The following is an 18220-nucleotide window of genomic DNA, read 5'->3' on the forward strand; positions in this document are numbered from 1 at the left end:
CCTAAAACAAGCGCAGCCGCACAAAAAGCAAAAACAAACATAAAACAGAGGAACAAAACATGTACAATTGTCTTCCCCTCACCCTTCCCTGGTTCCCAATGCATACAATCCATTTACTGTGTTTATAGTACTTCCAACGGTCTCTGCTCTTTGGTCCAAAAACTGCCTACAGGCTCATGGAAGGACCATAACGGTTGTAAAAGATGCAACCAGGCAATCTCCCTGAGCTCTATCTATTGTGCTCTCAGCTTGTTTTTGGCCTGTAACTGGGTCAATGGGCCGAGATGATGACAAACAGAATTGACCCAGTGGCAAAACAGTCTGTCCCCCATTACTTTGTGCCCCATTAGGCTAGATTCCAGGTTATGAACGTGAGCTGCAGCAGGGCCTGAGAGAGAAAGAGTTGTAGTGTGCAAAAGAACCTCTGAGAGTGACCGTGATTGGCTGATAAAGGCATGCTACATTTGAGTGGGCGCAGTCTGTCGCTCTCATTAAGGTGCACATTACAAAGCTTGCTTGTCTCTGACTAATTGAATGAGCAGAGTGCTGAATAGGTCCCATTCCACAGATCTGCAAATGCGTAAGAGTAAGAGACGCACTTAGATGAGTGACTGGCTGCTCTTTTTAGAGTATGTTGGCGGCACATTCTGTTGAGGAAATAACATTCTTTCTGTCAGCTCTGGACTATGTGTTTACCAGGTCTTTTCATCTCACCTGCGCCTGAACCAAGACTGCTGATAGGTGGGCATCCATACATTGGCCACATCATTAAATCTACACTTAACTGCCATTTCAAGTAAATTGGCCAGGCTTGAGACTGCAGATTATTAGATCAATCAATTTTAACTGTCAATTAAAAAGAGAATGGCATTAGCTGAATGATATTCCTATGAACTGAATAGGAGAGGAAATTGCATCTCCATTCAATCAGCCAGCAGATCCTTATATCTAGAATACATTTCCTCTGTGGCCATCAGTAGTACAGAGCAGCTTGTATTTTATGAGGCATACTTCCTGTGTAACACATTACAAAATTCCTGCATCCTCTGGAGTGCTATCAAAACATAGCTGCAGAGCCACCATCAGTATGTCCTACTAATGACTTACACTGATGATAATTCATATCATATGATATCCCTTCTCCAAAATGCTATCAAGTATTGCACAGTGCTACCCTGGCTTTTTAAAAATTAAAGTCAATTTTATACGTACTTTCTCTATGAACTTGATAGCTGTCAAAAAACAAATCACATAAAAAAGTTCTGGTCTTTTCTTTTGCTGTCATGCATGATTTTCTGTAGAGATTATGGTTCATGTATGTGTTATATGAAGATGCTGTCTTCTACATAAGAAATAAAGTGGACTTCACTTGGTATTCCACAATAGCAACATAAGCCATTGGCCTGGTGGTTGATGATAAAATGTTTTGTATGAAAAAGGAGATACTATGGATATACTATCTTCTGAAACTTAAAGATGAAAGAGGAAATATGACGTTCTGTTTTCTGTTGGTTTTTGGATTGAAGATACTGTTGTTTCTGATGAAGCTGAAATGAATTATCTTGCATGAAGAAGTCAACATTAGCTGACATTCTCAATGTTAAAAAAGTTTTGGGCTATTTCATAAGAACATATTTTTGTCTGGTTTGATTACCATTCAATTCAAGCATATTCCAAATATTCCATGGTCCTACGACAACACAACGTCATTCGTAATGATGAATTATTGCATTACATATTATAGCCAATGCCACAGAATCACAAGGCTTTCATTAAAACCAGGGTCATATATCCATCCATTTATGATATAACAATAATTTTATTTGGACATATGGTTGAAAATAATTTCAAATATGCACAAAGCTAAGAAAGGTGCCATTCCAATTTCTGATAACATGTGTTATCCTCAGAAACACACATATGCCCTGCAGACCAAATCACATAAGCAAGCCATTGCTTTGGATTTCTCTCACAACAACCGTTTTGTCAGAATTTGAGATTTCACAGCGTGTCCCACAGGATTCCCCCTGCCCACAACCAATTACATCACTAGGTGGGAACGTTGTGGCCTATTTCTGCCCCTTTATTCAATCCTAATCCCGAGAGCAAGAACCCCAATGTTAAACATAGGCTCTCATCTAAGGTACAATATACAATTTTGAAATTGATGTTATATCCTAATTGTCCAAACACAGGAAGTTCTATGGGAGTACAACTGAGCAGTATTATTACCTGCAGAAAGCTGACTATACCATAATGAAAATGCAAAAAATTAAGTCTAAGCTTTTAGCTATTCAGAAGAAGAATGTATCCTCAAAGTATGTGTAAGTGCTCAATTTAAAGGAAAAAAAATCTTTGACATTCAACTATAAGCCAAATGTTTTCTTAACTTCGGGCTGACGCAGAAAGGATTCTGTAGGCAAAAAAGCTACACAGAGAGTGGGATTTGGAAATTGTCAAAACCACCATCTCCATAAAGCTACAGTCAGGATTTGTCCTTGAAATGAAATAAATCTGAGTATTTATTTATTTTTCCTGCTTTTTGCAGTGTTTTAGGCTTTATGGTCTGAGTAACCAAGAGTGCTACATAGTAGCATGTAGAGTGACTCCCCTACATACTCACAGGCACAGTCAGAATAGCTGAACAGTATAGCACAGGCTACCTCCAATTAGCAGGCCACACACTCAACATAGATCAGAACAATAAAGGGACAGATATGTCAAGAATAAAATCATGAATGACAATACTTGAAGAACAGCCTCATGAGACAGTATTTTGTCTTCAGAAGGCTATCATGTAAGTAACAGATTGTAAGTAAGTGTAAGTGAGCGTTACTTAGTGGAAAGAGCAGAAAAATGGAAAATATGGAAAAATCAGTCACAAACAACTTTAACTGCAAGGGGTTCAACCAGGTCTCAGAGACATGGTGATCACAGGCAAGAAATCCAGCTGAACAAACTATGTGGGGTGGGAGGGAATAAAAGGGATAAATTGAGTGGGGGGGGTGTTGTTTAGAGTTTCATTCCTGATATAGCCCAGGGATCTTGAGAGCTCCACTGAAGCAATATATGATTGCATTATCTGAAGGATCACATTCTATACAACAGACGCTGTTATTAAAAACCAATAAGCAGTACCCTTGTGTATGTTCAGTGGTACAATACTTTAAAATAATATCTCTGCACCTCACTGGGAGAAGATGTCTTCTTATGAAAAGATTCATCGGAGCCACTCCTTTTTGTTAAATCTTGTTTGCACTGGGTGCCCCTGCTAAAGTGAGCAGACTTGTTATTTTAATGCTGCGCTTTTTCAGCAAGTCATTTTCCACTGTGAACAAACTGTGAAGGAATGCTGGAGAGAATTTCTCCCCATAGAAAATGTGTTTTACAGTTTCCTCTGCAGACCCACTGGATCATCTGGTGCTCATTTCTTTTAACCAACATTTTTATGTGATGGCTGGAGACCCCATGCCTCCTGTCACAGGGCAGTGGAGGCGTTTTTCCCCCCAATTGTGGATTGGGGAGGTTTACCCCCCAATCCCCCTGTCAGTTTCAGCCTGTAGCCACTGTTGAGTACATCTGTATTTTTAGGGCTGCTGCTCAAGTCAACACATGCAGCATTGGCTTGAGTTCTGTCTTAGGAATCAAGTGCATCAGGTGCAGCCTTCTCCAAAGCGAAATCTGCGACACGGTCATTAACGCTGTGATGTCTAGCCACAAAGGCTTTGATTCGCTCCAAAGCGGCTGCACTGTTTTCAAAACAATATAGCTCAATTTCGATCTAATCCACTGTTCTGGGATGACAGCTGGGAGCCCTTGTTCTTAACCCACCCTTCTGTGCTGAACACACCCACTGTGGCTTATCCCATTCACACAAACAGGAACAAACATCCCTCTCCAGTCATAATACTCTGGAAGAAATGGCTTCATCAAAGTACGGGTAGGTTGGAGGGCCAACCAGCAGACCAGGGACAGTCAGAGATGTTAATATCAACAGCATCCAATGAGAGCGAGACTTTTGTCTCAGCAGCTGAGAGGTCTCTAAAACACGTCTCCTGTGGGCCCAATCAGCAGCCTCGGTTATAGGCTGATACAGTCGGAATATTAGCCCACTTCCCTTAGGAACTGCTTATACATTCCAGTGTAGTGCCTGGCAACAGACCTCCCCTAAGCTTCATCCCAGTCCTCTAATCATAATGAAGATGACAGAGCAGGGACCTGGCAGGGAGCTCAAACCAGATCTTTAGATCAATACCCCTGATTTCAAACGTCAATTGGCTTGGGGTTTGCGAGCCTGGGTTGAGTAATGGGGAGAAGGTCTAACCCGGGGATATGTGCAAACCAAGCTGCTCTCCAATAGCACAACCACAACAGTGGACACAACGGGCTTATGGTTACTGAAAGTACAAATGTGTCTCTGCCCTGTTTTCTTTTTCTCCACTGAAATATTTGAATGCATGCCAAGGCTGATGGGCTGAAAACCCCAGAGACCCTGGAACACGGGGGCAGTCGGCTGAAATTCCCTGCCAAAATAATGCTCTTTGACTGTTTCATTGACGCTATGATTAATAACCATCTCTCTTCCCATTAAGACTTTGTCTCATAAAAGATTTAAAACACACTAAATATACATATTCAAAGAGATAGGTTTACCATATAGCATACTTTAATGTTCATAAGCACTGTACAGTTGCATACTGTATAACATCCAGAATAATGCATATTTCATACTTTCATACATTTTACAAGAGAACAAAAGCTTGGTCTCCAAAATACTACTCCATGAACAGAGTCATTCAACTAAAAATAAACCCTATGATTCAAGCACAACCAAAATCAAAGTCAATTTGGCAGCAGGATCCAGTGCATCACAGTTGGTCTCAATGGCTTTTCTTCTGCTCCAGTCCTGTAAGGTGAACAAATACCCTGCACCATCCCTCCCCACATCTTTCCTGACACTCAGAAACAAACACACACACACACACACACACACACACACAATTGAAAACAAGAAAGAAAAGCTGAGCTAAACAGCTCCCTTCTTTCAGCAGAGATCAGGTGCTTCAAACACAAGTCAATACTGGGATTATTCAGAGGCACAGGGGGCATTGGAAGTAGAGGCTCCACGGACCATTCCACACCCAGCGCTGTGGAAACTTAATTAGCCAATCAAACACTGTCCGACAAGCCCCAACTGCTAGCTGCTCAAAGCCTCTTTCCGTGCTTTAACTCATTATTGCGTGCCGCCGGCTTCCAGATCTGAGAAAGTTCCCAGGCACTCAATGACAGTTGAGTGGGATGTACACCGGGGAAAGGAGTCAGGGATACTGATGGTTGGATATACAACATATGGGTATGTAGTTCTTCATAAAAAACCTTACCATGGAAGTAGCAGGACAGTTAGAGTGACTAAGCTGTGAAACGTATTCTAGGGTACAGAATCAATGAGCAGGCTGTAAAATCAGGCCATTTTTCTGTATTGGCTGGTAACCTGGTCCAAAGTAAAATAAGGTGAATGCCTACATGAGAAAACTGACCAAAAACTCACTTATAGCAACTGATTATAGTAAACATTCCAAGAAATATAATAAAACTGCCTAATTGATAAACAGTAACATTACATTTTATGAAAATATATTCTAATATACATATTTCTATACATCTCAAATATATTCAGAAATACATTTCGATCACATTATACAAACATATAATTTAAATTAATGTATCTGCCAAAGGACTATTCAGATAGAGGGCCATATAAAAATGATGGTTCTTCCATATGGGGGAGTTGATTTATACCACAAACAACCATAAGAAAACTCTTTGGATGTTTCATCACTGCCAGAACATCTGTATAACTAAACAATCTGGAATATTTCAGCAGATTTGTCACAATAGGGAACATGTACCCGACCAAAGATGAACGTTACCATTTTGTCATTAGAAGTACTAGAATCCCACTTAAACAGAACAGAAACAGTGGTTAAAAAAATGGTTAACAGAATTGTGTCTACACACTTTGGAAACGGAATTTGGCTCAGACCCCTGCCATCCTCAGAACTGGTCCAAGGTCACCGTTTTCGCATGACAATCCTTATTGTACACTTGTGCATGACTGGGTCCTGATGTCTGCTGGCGCAGCCTTTCCAGCTAGTCACAGCGCGACTGGAAGCCGGCCATTCCTTTGAAAGCCCAAGTGCAGCAGAAAGATGGAGGAGAAGGGGGGCAGTGTTCTGGGGCTGAGAGGAACCGTAAAAACTCTACACCGCTGAGACTGCTGAGGGGATACCATGCAAGAGCGAAACACAGGCAGGAGGATGGGAGAAAACAACAATGATTGTCAGCGTTTAACTGAAAAACGTGGGAGGCTGGGTCATTTGAATGCAAAGGTCCACTCACGTACAGGCTTAGTCCACTTAGCCACTAACCTGCGATGAGTCTGCACTGCATCTGCAGGCTCAGTTAGACATTACACACTGATTATACATGCATCTCGTTTGGCCTGAGAGAACAACTAGCTACCGTAGCTATGAGAGCGATTTAGGTGGAGGAGAGAGGGAACGCTGTGCCCAGAGCAGGAGGGAAGGGCCCTTTCACAATGGCTCAGCTCCCTGGGAGCCTGGCCTCCTGCAGCAGTAACCCCAGGCACTCAGTGCTGCTCTTTCACACCATTTTCCACCCAGTTAACTGCAACATAGCAGCACAAATTTAGCAGGCATGGAAACTCTTAAGCACGCATTGCCACGAACACTGGCTTTTAACGGTGGGGGAATGTCTGCCGCTGCATCAGGGCTCCTAGTGGCTTGTGAAACACTGGACATTTCTCTGTTACGGTCACTTTCTGTGACCTATGAAGATTCCCCAGTGAGTCAAGATGATTGATTGAAGCGTTCTGCTAAATTCTTATGACTAAAACTGATACTGCCTTCAATATGTTACATTCACCCAGCCATACAGATAACCTCTGACAAGGCTTATTGCTGTTCACTGGATGGAAAAACAACAAACCACAAATAGTGTCTGAATCATCAATGGAATATCTAGCAACATGTACAACAGTGCACGTGGCGTGAATTAAGTTATATAATATTTAATTTGATTATATTGATTAGTACTGTACTGAAAGAAACACAATTACCAAAAGCAGCAATATAATATAATAACAACCAATGACACACCTGATTTACAGCAAAATTGTATTGCAATTGATAAGTTATATCTGAAGGATGGCATTATACATACATCTACAATTACACAGGTGTGCTTAAGTACACTTGTAATGACAGCAACCAACCACAGCTACTGCAATAGACCCAAAGTAGAGATTAAATTGATATTTTGGCCTACTCACAAAAAGTAAATGTACAAACCAATTCGAAATTACGGTACAGTATTGCATTAGCACTGTTCCTGAAACATCGACTGACTCTGTCCGGTGCGTGATTAATGCTTAGCGGTTCAGTAAACAATTTGATATAACTGTGACCAAAGTAAAATTCCAGCCAAAAAATTTAGTTCTTTTTTATTAACAAAAGCAATGCTGCCAACCTCCACATTGATGGTGGACACTGGCTGTGAGGTGCCTGTTCAGAACCGCCTTCATAGCATGGAGAGAGTGGCACTAAAATAAACTGTGCAACCGTACTTATGGAGCTAAGGACAGAACACAGCTTATCATCCTGCGAGTCTGGACATGAAACACACCTGAGGAGCACTGCACGACGTAACCGATTAACCGTGGTTACACTGCCAACTTCAACCAGCCAGCAACCCCCTGTACCTCTGCAGTGCTTTCACTGGGGGGCTGCAGTCTAAATGCCTCCTAATAGAAACACTACAGGGATGGAGTGGATTTGACCGCTGGCGCGTCTCACAAAAACGTCACGTCGTCCTGCGACTGCACCCAGCGCCAGTGGGCGTCGTACTCCAGGTGCATTTTGCTGTTCAGCTTGCACCCCTCCAGGTCGATCTTGCCGTTCTTGTAGGGCTTGAGTTTGGGGCTCTGGTTCTTCCCCAGCTTCTCGGCGAGGCAGGCCCGGGCCGATTCCGGGGCGCCGCCCTGCCTGCTCCCCTTATCCGGGAAACCGTTACTCCTGCCCGGCTGCACCTGGCCACCGTCCTTGCTGGAGGACGCGGTTCTCCCACCCTCCTGAGGTTTGGGGCCCTCCTGCTTGGCCCAGACCTGGGGCTCCTCTTTGAGGTGCTCGGACCTGACCAGGGGGGACCCCGCCGCGCCCCCTGTCCGGTCGGGCGCGTCCGTCCCCAGGGGGGTGGAGCACAGGACCGATTCGGAGCTGGAGGGGCAGTATTCGTCCATGTCGTCGGCTAGGGTGTCCAGGTAGCTGCCCACGGAGATGTTGTCCAGCTTGTCGTTGGGGTCCTGCAGGCTGCTCCAGCTGCCCCTCAGGGAGGTGTCCAGTCCCTCGCCCAGGCTGTACTGGCTGCTGGTCAGGCTGCTGCAGTGGCTGGTCAGGGTGCTGCGCTCCTCCAGAAGCCACTTGACCGCCTCGATGCCCTCGTGCACCGCCAGCAGCTGCTGCAGGATCTTCACATCCACGGAGCGCAGGTGAGCCTGGGGGCAGGTGGCGGGAAAGACCAGGGCAAAGGAAAACGGAAAACAGGGATTCAGAGAGAGAGAGAAAGAGAGGGGGGGGTGCAAACAGGAAGACAGAGAAGGTGTGGGAGTGAGGGGGAGGGATGAAAAACCAAAGAGCGGAAGGGTTGAGAGGAACAAATGGGGGAGGGGAAAGAAATGGACAGACAGCAGTTAATTTTTAGATTCATTTGCCACTGAAAATCATGTCATGGGTAAACAGTGTTTATTCCCATGTCAAAGCCCTGAATAATGAATGAAAACAGAGAGGAATATAACTCCCACCACCTCAGACTTAGTGTTTGGGGGAGCAGATGAAGTTAGATAAGCAAAAGGAAATAGAAACCATGGTTGCGTAAAAACACGTAATTCATTACAGGAAATTGCCATGGGGGAGAGGCTAGAAGATGCAATAATTACTTAAGAGAATTAAGACAGCTCTGTCAGCACCAATCCCCCTCCTGCCCAGCAAGCATCCAAAAATCACAGTGCACTCTGGACATCGCCCAATGCAGAGGGAGGCTGGCAGCTGAACCCACGACACTTTTAAACAGCAGCTGGGTCACATGTGCTAATCAGTGCCAACTGAGCGATATGGCAGCCTGTCCAATGGAACGCACAAACGCACGCACGCACGCACGCACTCACGCACGCACGCACACATATACACACACACGCACTCATGCACACACACATATACACACACACGTGCACGCACACACATACACGCACACACATACACACACACACACACACACGCACACACACGCACGCACGCATGAGCACGCACGCACACACACTCACACGCACGCACGCACATGCATGCACGCACACACACACACACGCACGCACGCACGCACACACACACGCACACGCACGCACACACACACATACACACACACACACACATACACACACATGCACACACACACACATGCACACACACACACACACACAGACTCACACACACACATACACACACACGCGCACACACACACGCACACACACACACACACACACACTCTGCAGCCTTCACGGTGTACTGCTCTGCTTCTCCCACCCTCCTCCCTGCAGGTCACTCGATAACGCAGCCCCCGGGGACCCATGGATCATTCAGCCCACCTCCCAACGCACACCTCCCCCAACACCCTCACCCACCGCACAATGCTCTAGAGCTCTCTTTACCCTGTCAAAATATATTTAAAGACCGTTCTAAATACCAAACTGTTTAATGAGATTTGCTGTTTTAATGTTTAATGCTGGTTTACAGTTTTGTTTTCCAGACACTTCTATGTCACGCCCACAAAAATATACTGTAGATATAGATATTTGTGAGTTTCTGCACCAAACACAGATATCTGTTCTTTTATGGCCTACGCAGCCGTTGTTATGGTTTCACTGTCAGAGACGTTATGTAATGAGAGAATTTTAGAAATACATTTTCTAAATGAAAACAGATAAGGAACTACATGGTGGATTTATATTTTAATTAACATCTCCAGTCCTTGACCCCTACCCACCCAAGGGTATTTTCTCGAATATGTCTGTTTGTCTAAGACATAGTTTCCTTCCAAAATGAAATGTTAATGGCTCACTCCTCTACAACACTGACCTCCAACAGCAGATTCCAGCATGTCAGAAACAATAAACATCCACATACAGCATATGAGGCACTGCCACTTTAATATTGTCACAATTTGGCCAGAAAAAAATGTGCATTAATTAACTCAATGATGTGACATACTATCATTTAACATGTGGCAGCTCATAGCATATGTGATATTATGCATATAGTGTGATGAGGCTTGTGAAACGGTTTGAAATCTGTGAGTGATTATGCCACCCAAAGTGTGACAAAGCTAATTAAATGAAGGCTCCATAAATTCAGAGTAGATGTATACAGAATTCACCAACTGCGCTTTTGTACTCAGTTGGAGATAAATAATTCCACAGACATTAAAGAGCGGTGTTAGCTAAATGAGCTTGGATGTGGGTTACAGTCATATAATACAACAATCAGACACCGGGAGACCACCCCTTCAATGAACCCTTCAACAGAAAGACCATAAAACAAGAGGGTGGCCAATACAAACTGACATTCATGACTCTATAAGATTTCTCTCTCTGACTCACGCTGTCACATCAGAAAATCACTAAACATTGGGAACAAACATCCCAGCTGGAGGCCAACAGCTCAGACAGTCAGATGGGGAAAATGTACCGGATACAGGGGTGGCATGCTACACGAATCCAGAAGCTGCATCTCTGAGCTCCTGACAGATTTCTGCTGATGGCGAACTCTGGAATTAGAGGGTGAAAACTGGAGAGCGTTATTTGTGCGTGCCGTAATAAAAGCGCTGGCATCCAGGAGCACAGACGTCAGGCCTTTTGCGGGCAGAGCCCTCGTGAGCCGCGAGATTAATGAGCGAGGCCCGGAAACATTCCCAGGGCTCCGAGCTGAGCTCCCTGCTGACGACGGCGTCCCAGCCGCCGCGCTCTGTGTGGGAGTCTGCAGCGCACGGGAGGAAGCCTGGAGCGGGGAGAGGAAGGAGCCCCTCTTTTCACAGCCTTCAGAGAGTCCGTTTCCAACCACAGCTGCCGCCGCTGTGCCAGCCCGGGCGTCTGTCGTCTAATCCCTGCGAGTTAGCGTAACCCGTTTTCCCTTTAGCTGCATGAATGATATCTCAACCACACTATAAGCACACAGTGGAGAGTCCTAATCAGTAAGCATCTTCCAGTGGCGTCACAATATCATAGCCCTGTACTATGTAAGCTAGCTCCCTTCTTCACTTGAATATTATATAGACTGCAGGAACCAAAGGCATATAAAATCCACTAAAATAAAATGGTAGAGCTATCAAACCAGCAGAAAACTAACTACACCATTGAAATACACCCATAGATCACCCAAGGGCTACCAGGTTCTGTCAGAAGAGGATTAAGTACAGTAAGTGCTCCCCAAGCATCAATCAAAAAATATTATGTGACCCAGGGAGGAACATAAAATAATATTTCATATTCCGGCTTCAAGATCATCATGAGGTTTGCAATGTGGGGCAAGAACAGTTTATATGCCCCCAATCACAACAACTCTGAGTGATGCACAGGAGAACACTCACACAGATTATTCACTGTAGAGAGACAAGTTTGATTTGCTGAATGGTAAATGCCATGGGTCCTTTAGTAAACACAGTGAACCACAATTTGAGGGTTTAACAACCCTGCTGAAAAAAACTGCTCAAACTAGGCTTTGAAACAGCTGGTAACTGGTTGACCAGTTCAGACCAGCTGCATACTCTACATGGTTTCACCAGCTCAAGCTAAGTTTTGAAATAGCTGGTAGCTGTCAAGCTGGTCATAGCTGGGTTTTACACCAGAGACCTCATCAACTTAATCTGTCTCATTCCAAAAATGGTATCTCAAATAGCACAGTAGCACTATTACCAAACATGGACATCAGACACGTTTGGGCCATAGAGCAGGGTATAGCGTATATACCCTAATATATAGAGAATAGCTCACCAAAAACCCCTCTAACGCCAACCTTTTTTTCCCAAGGAGGTTTCCATTGAAAGCAACCACATCCAGCTCTGTTTTGTTTCAGTCAGCTGGAAAGAAAAGGCCACCAGGCAGTAGGGCTGCTGACTAGGGAAACACTCTCCCCCTTTTCTCTAACAATTCATCAGCCTGTTGTCATGGTCTCCATTCTACATTAACGAACACGCTCACTTAATCACAGCCACACTGTGAAGTAAACCCACGCTAATAGGCTTTCAGATGAGTTCTGCTGTAACAGCACCGTATGAAAAAAGGCATAAATTATAACCAAAAAATATAAAACTCTAGATGATTTTACATGACATTTATTGTGTCAAATAATGATGCTTCTCCGACTTGAAGTATTAATAAACATACTATATCACTGCTGTGTTTCTCAAAACTGGTTCTGAGACCAAGTTAAAACTGGAAGAGTATTTAGATATAAATAAGAGGTATAGAGGGTCCAGAAACAATGTGGATAAATAAAGGAATAAACTGGAATACCGGGGAATTTTGACAAAACTAAAGGCCCACATAAAGAACATTCTCTCAATGTGTTTAGTTTCCTCTATGCCAAAACCACATGGCTAAATCATCATCAAGCATTTTCAATGCATGCACTTCATCAGGATTAGAATTTCACATTTTACAGTGGAATGGTCAAATTTCCTCAGTTCTCTTATACTGCTGGCGTACAATGATTCACCATCAACAATATGGAGTCTTATTATAACACAAACCGCAGTTGCAGTGAATAAGCTGAAACTGTCTGACAGTTTAAAATAATTAATTGCAGCTCCCCTGTCAATTAAATGTGCAAGTCGTTTATTCCTGCCAGCATTGTGTGAAAAACCTGTAAAAGTGTTCTGAATGTTTTGAGAGCACTGAGAACAAGCAAGTAAGCAAGACAGTGTGGAAGCAATTTAAGGAGATCTGCCACTGAAGGGACACTAAGGGGAATGCTGGCATCAAATCTTTGACAGCTGGCACTTCATCTAATGAACTGGATTAACATAGGTCATTTAATTCCCCTCGCACTAGAGGATAAAGGATGTCACCCAGTGATTCATGGCAGATACTATTTGCTAACTCAACATTGTTCAACCTTCAATTAAAAAAGCCAGTAAAATGAACCATTTACACCAATTTGTTTCTTAAAGTAGTGTAAATTGCACTTTCTATCTCATGAGGTAAACTATCCTAACACCCTCAAAAAGAAAAGAAAACAAATATAATGCCTACTCACAATTTGACCTGAGCTAACAATCAAGCCAACAGTAGATTTTTGTTAGTGGGCTAAGATTTCAGTAGAACTTAACTGGAATCAAGCTTATTCTTTCAGGTTGTGTGTTTCATGGTGTACCAATGAAGCTGTGCTAAGCTGAACAGAAGCAGCACAAGAGAAAAGATTACATTTTAGTATCTTTTTCTCATGCAGTTTAACATGATGAATAGGTCTGCCGGGTGTTGTTAGAGCATCAGCAGCTAGCAGCTGATATCCTGACAGACCGTGCTGCACAGCACAGCTACATGCCGCATAGAGTTCTGCGCAGGCCGTGGGTTCTGCAGGAACAGACACGAGCGCTGGCTCAGTCCTTCAGCTTTCACAGAGGGGAGCGGGGCTGACGCACACGCGACCCCTGCTCCATCTGCACAGCCTGTGAGAGGGTGAGCGGGTGAGGAGGCGCTGGGCAGCACACGGTGCCATTCTGGATCTTTCTAAACGAAATGAGATGGATGGTAAAGGAGGTCAATGAAGAAGGATGCTGGTACAACAGCTCAGGAGGTAATAACGGTTGTCAAGTCGGAAGCTTGAATGTTCGATCCCCCGTCCTCAAGTGTCCTTGAGCAAGAGGCCTACCCCCCCATGACGGTTGGTATCATGCACCGCCGAGAGTGTGTGAATGGGTGAATGGCATGAGTGAGGCATCACTTGTGAAGTGCTCTGGATAAAAGTGCTATATAAATGCAGTCCATTTACTATTATAATCATACACACTCCAAAGAAAGTGACCAGAGAAAGTTCTATTAAAAATGAAGCAAATCTTTAGCCTCACTGCTGCACCCTATGAAAGTTAACTCATGTGTATCATGTATAGTAATAACTATACATGATATATGACCAACAGAAGTATGTACACACTGGGGCCCTCTAGTCTAGTTATACCCTCAGGGACCCAGGCAGATTATACTAAATCTAGGCCTCACAGACACTTTCTCACACACAGGCCCCTGTGACCGTGAGTGAAGCAAGAACACAATGACATGGCACAGTGTCATAACTTCATCCTACCATTCAGCAACTGACAGCAGTCTTTCATGGTTCTTGGTTTGACTGATGTACAGTATTTGAAAAAGAATGCACACACTGTGTGTGAGCATGTTTGTTGTGAGAATGTACCACATCGCTGCACCCTGTCAAAAGCACTAGGCCATGAAATGGAATGAATTTCATTCAATTCAGAGGAGAGAGCAAACAAATCTGTGGAAGTCAGTCTGCTTATTTATCCAGATCTAGGTTAAGATTCTCAAAATATGGACATTCTGCAAACATTGTGCAGACAGATCGTGTGGATGCAAACATTGACACTGCACAATCTATTTAAGGTTGCTCCCTTATTCAGAAGGGATGAGACTGCTTCCCTGCCTTTTTTACCAGCTGTGTTTAAGACACCCAATGACAGTGTAGAGACTTTAAAAATAGCCAAACCACAACCATGTCCCTTCTGTACTGTACATGTAATGTGTACTCAGATCTAATTATGGTAGTCTACTCTCAGGTCAGGGTTATTAGCACAAAGTTTGGCCTTAGCCATTCTTCTGGGTGTATACAGTAATAATGCGAAATGCATAATGATACTGCCCTGTGATGAGCCTTCCACACCATGTTGAGAACAGAGAGCAAACAGAAAGAGTGAGTGAAGGACAGCCATGGCCGTTAGGGGAGGGAATCGTGATGAGACTGCACTGTCTGGGGCTGTGCAAATCCTTTCATAGAGCTGACATCAGCCAGGCTCAGCTCCACATAAGTAGCTCCGCTGAAAGATGTCTGTTAATCACACAAATGTCCACAACATCCTCAGACTGAATGGAGATCGCTGTTAACATGTGACCAGCATGCAGTGCTGCCTGGTGATTTACGGCACCGATGTTTCCAATTCAATCACAATGATGACACGAAGGCAAATGACACTGCGGATGATTTCCTCTGGGACAGGCTAAATATGTCTGCCTAAATACAACTCTTAGGATAAACAAAAAATTTCAACAGTGTGCCTGCCTATCGTCAGTGGATAGAAAATGCTGCGAGAATGCTATCGAGCACAGGGAAAATGAAGCATAAATCCACCTAGTTCATCAATAAGAAGGAACAGTCTTGAACTGTGAAAATATTGCCTGCTCATAACTGTGCTGAAAAAACATTGGACAATATCTTGTGCAACAATCTTTCAAGCAATAATGTAGCAATGTGAGGTACTACAGGGCAAAGGGTTTGTTTTATAGTAGCAGACAGATAGTACTTCACATGTGAATATTGATTAGCCTGCATTTTTATTTGCTCGTTATCAATGTGATGATCCTGGCCACAGCCGTTAAAGAAACTACATTCAAAATAAATCTCTGCACAAAATGGAACATGGAATTTTGAGTGCAGCATTATCCACTTCTAACCAATAGAAGGCCTCATTTTGACCACCACAGTGGAATTCTCAAAGAGTAACTATGACCACATGAATCACGGAAAATGCTCCACAGCTAGGAGATAAACTGGTGAGCAGTGGCCAATTGAGTCTCTGTTTACATATCTGGGGAACAAGTACTGTTAAGCTGTGTGTATTTATAAGTATTGCACTCTGCAACAAAAGGTTTCCATTTATCAGCACAAGGCACATTTTTTGTGGAGTTGCCCCGCATCTCAATGGAATATAATGAGTGTTCTTGCTTTGAATCTAAAGTATGTGATTTATTTACACTGACAATACATTTCCCGAGGTAGCGACTGAAAGCTGTCCACCAGTGGAGGAACCACTCTGGGGAGAATGTGGCACACTTCAATATCACCCAAAAGCCCTCTATTGTACAGTCGGAAAAAGGAGAAATAAATCAGAGACTAGACTAGGAGGCCTTTTTTAAACTTCAGGAGCAGAATGGAAATCAATCCTTTTTGAGATGTGAAGGGGTTTTACTATTGTGGGTTTTACTACTGTGCCACAGCAGAAACCACAGGACCTATGCATCTATCCCCATCCCTATGTTTGAGGGCATTCCACACACTGGGAAAGCAGGCTGCAACTGCTGGGGTTTTGTTTTCATAAGCAGCTGACAAGCACAACCAGCAATATATCAAGCCCTAAACCCTAAAGCACTGCAGTGTAGCTACTAGTAAAAGCACAATGCAAAACCCATTGACTATTTTATTACTATTCATAAAATAACTATTAATTGTTTATGCAATTTGCATAATGCATTGTGCTTTTGTAGCAACACCGGGTAGCAGGGTTGAAGGGTTCCTGTACTGCAGCGACTGCACATGCAACTGCATTATAATAATCAGAAATACATCTTATATAGTATCCCAACCTGAAACAACACGCAGCAACAGATATATTGGTATCTCCTAGCAACCAAGCCACCTGCAGGGGTGGCTGACTTAAATGGAACTAAATTATAGATTACGTGTCTCGTTTTGCGAATATCAAAGACTTTACATAAACTGTATATAAAGCCAAATGTAATTCCAAGCTTCCAGCTTTGATAGGTTACAGCTTTCCAGCATTAAAAAGCAACATTGTTCCTTATTTGTGCTCAAGGTTTTGGAGATGGTAGTCTTATGTTATTTTATTTATGTCGTAAAAACATTATGTTTGAGTGACCATTTCATATTTTGCATTCTGTTATAAGGTGAAGTGACTTCATATGGCAATAGACATGATAAAGCCAAGCATTAAGAGAATGACAGTTATTTAAGAAAACACAAATGGATGATCTTACCATTTCCAGTTTTAAGTCTCTTATTTTTTCGGTGAGGCCCTTCCTCCCGAGGTCCAGATCTTTACATTCCTGTGTTTTTAGAACACTGTCTCCACGATGCGAGGCATCTTCTCGCATCCACTTAAGCAGTCCCTCAGGCGTTTTCCTCCCAATTTTGAGCTCTAGGTCTTTTAAATCTGGTATAGTTTCGTGAACATTACCTTCATCCATAATTTCCCGTTTTACTCCTCTATTATTTCTAATAGGCTATTTGTAGTAGATTTCGTCGAATTAAGCGAACATTACCAGCTTATTGTGGAAATATCAATATATTCATAATTTACAGTGGACACATGAGGCTGTTTTTCGCGTTACTCGATCAAAAAAGAGAAAAGCTTCCCAATAGTTAGCTACTGACACTGGCTGCCAGCAGAAAAATATAAAGAAAAAAAGCCCACACTTGCGGCAATTTCATTTGGATACTGCAAAAAGAGTAGGCAATTTTTCAGTCAGTTTGAAAACGAGCTTGATCTCCCATTTTCCCCCGAATTCTCCACGTGCTCCATTTATTACATTTCTATTCAAAGGTTGAAATGACAGCATCTAACAATGCCCACAGCTTTCCAGAGAGATGCGTTGGCTAGCTACAAGTTACATCGCGTTCCGAGAGCTAGCCAGAGACTAATTGTCGCATCTCACCATGTCAGATATTTCCAGGCTAACCATATTTATACACCGGCGCAGCGAAAAATCACTATTGTGGAATAGAATATCCCTTTTCCGTCTTCCTGAAATTACCTCATACAAATTGCTCATGTCAGGCGATCTTTAGCCAAAGTATCTGGACGCAGATTCCACCTGCCCGAAAGCGACCGAAGCAGAAAACAACACGAAGCGCAACTTGATTACCGTAAGTACGGTAATACGACATAATTACCGTAATATAAATAATATAAAAACTAATATTTTCATGTTGACAATACTTATACTGCTGTCACCATCAATATTATTATGTAATCGTATTGAGAGCTTAGTTGTGTTAGTGATAAGAGCAGGGCTATTTCTTGCTTTTATCAGTCATACATGTAGCATGCATGCAGCAGCATGTATTTTTGC

General features: G+C 43.2%; 1 protein-coding gene across 1 annotated transcript; it reads right to left on the reverse strand.

The window, feature by feature from the left end:
* Positions 1-4644: 4644 nt before the first annotated feature.
* lurap1 (leucine rich adaptor protein 1) lies at positions 4645-17972 on the reverse strand. The gene is made up of 2 exons (XM_061240091.1): positions 17126-17972; positions 4645-8572 (listed from the first exon to the last, which is right to left on the reverse strand). Exons 1-2 carry the CDS (start codon positions 17333-17335, stop codon positions 7871-7873), a joined length of 912 nt encoding a protein of 303 aa, XP_061096075.1. The 5' UTR covers positions 17336-17972; the 3' UTR covers positions 4645-7870.
* Positions 17973-18220: the final 248 nt, after the last annotated feature.

This window comes from Conger conger, chromosome 4, assembly GCF_963514075.1.
Source record: "Conger conger chromosome 4, fConCon1.1, whole genome shotgun sequence".
In the NCBI taxonomy this organism is placed as follows: Eukaryota; Metazoa; Chordata; class Actinopteri; order Anguilliformes; family Congridae; genus Conger; species Conger conger.

What these genes read in the sequence shown, in the direction of transcription:
- lurap1 (XM_061240091.1), bottom strand. Translation starts at nt 17,335, where the DNA reads ATGGATGAAGGTAATGTTCACGAAACTATACCAGATTTAAAAGACCTA. An exon ending in GAGACTTAAAACTGGAAATG is followed by an intron (nt 8,573 to 17,125) that starts GTAAGATCATCC and finishes ACCTGCCCCCAG; the next exon opens with GCTCACCTGCGCTCCGTGGA.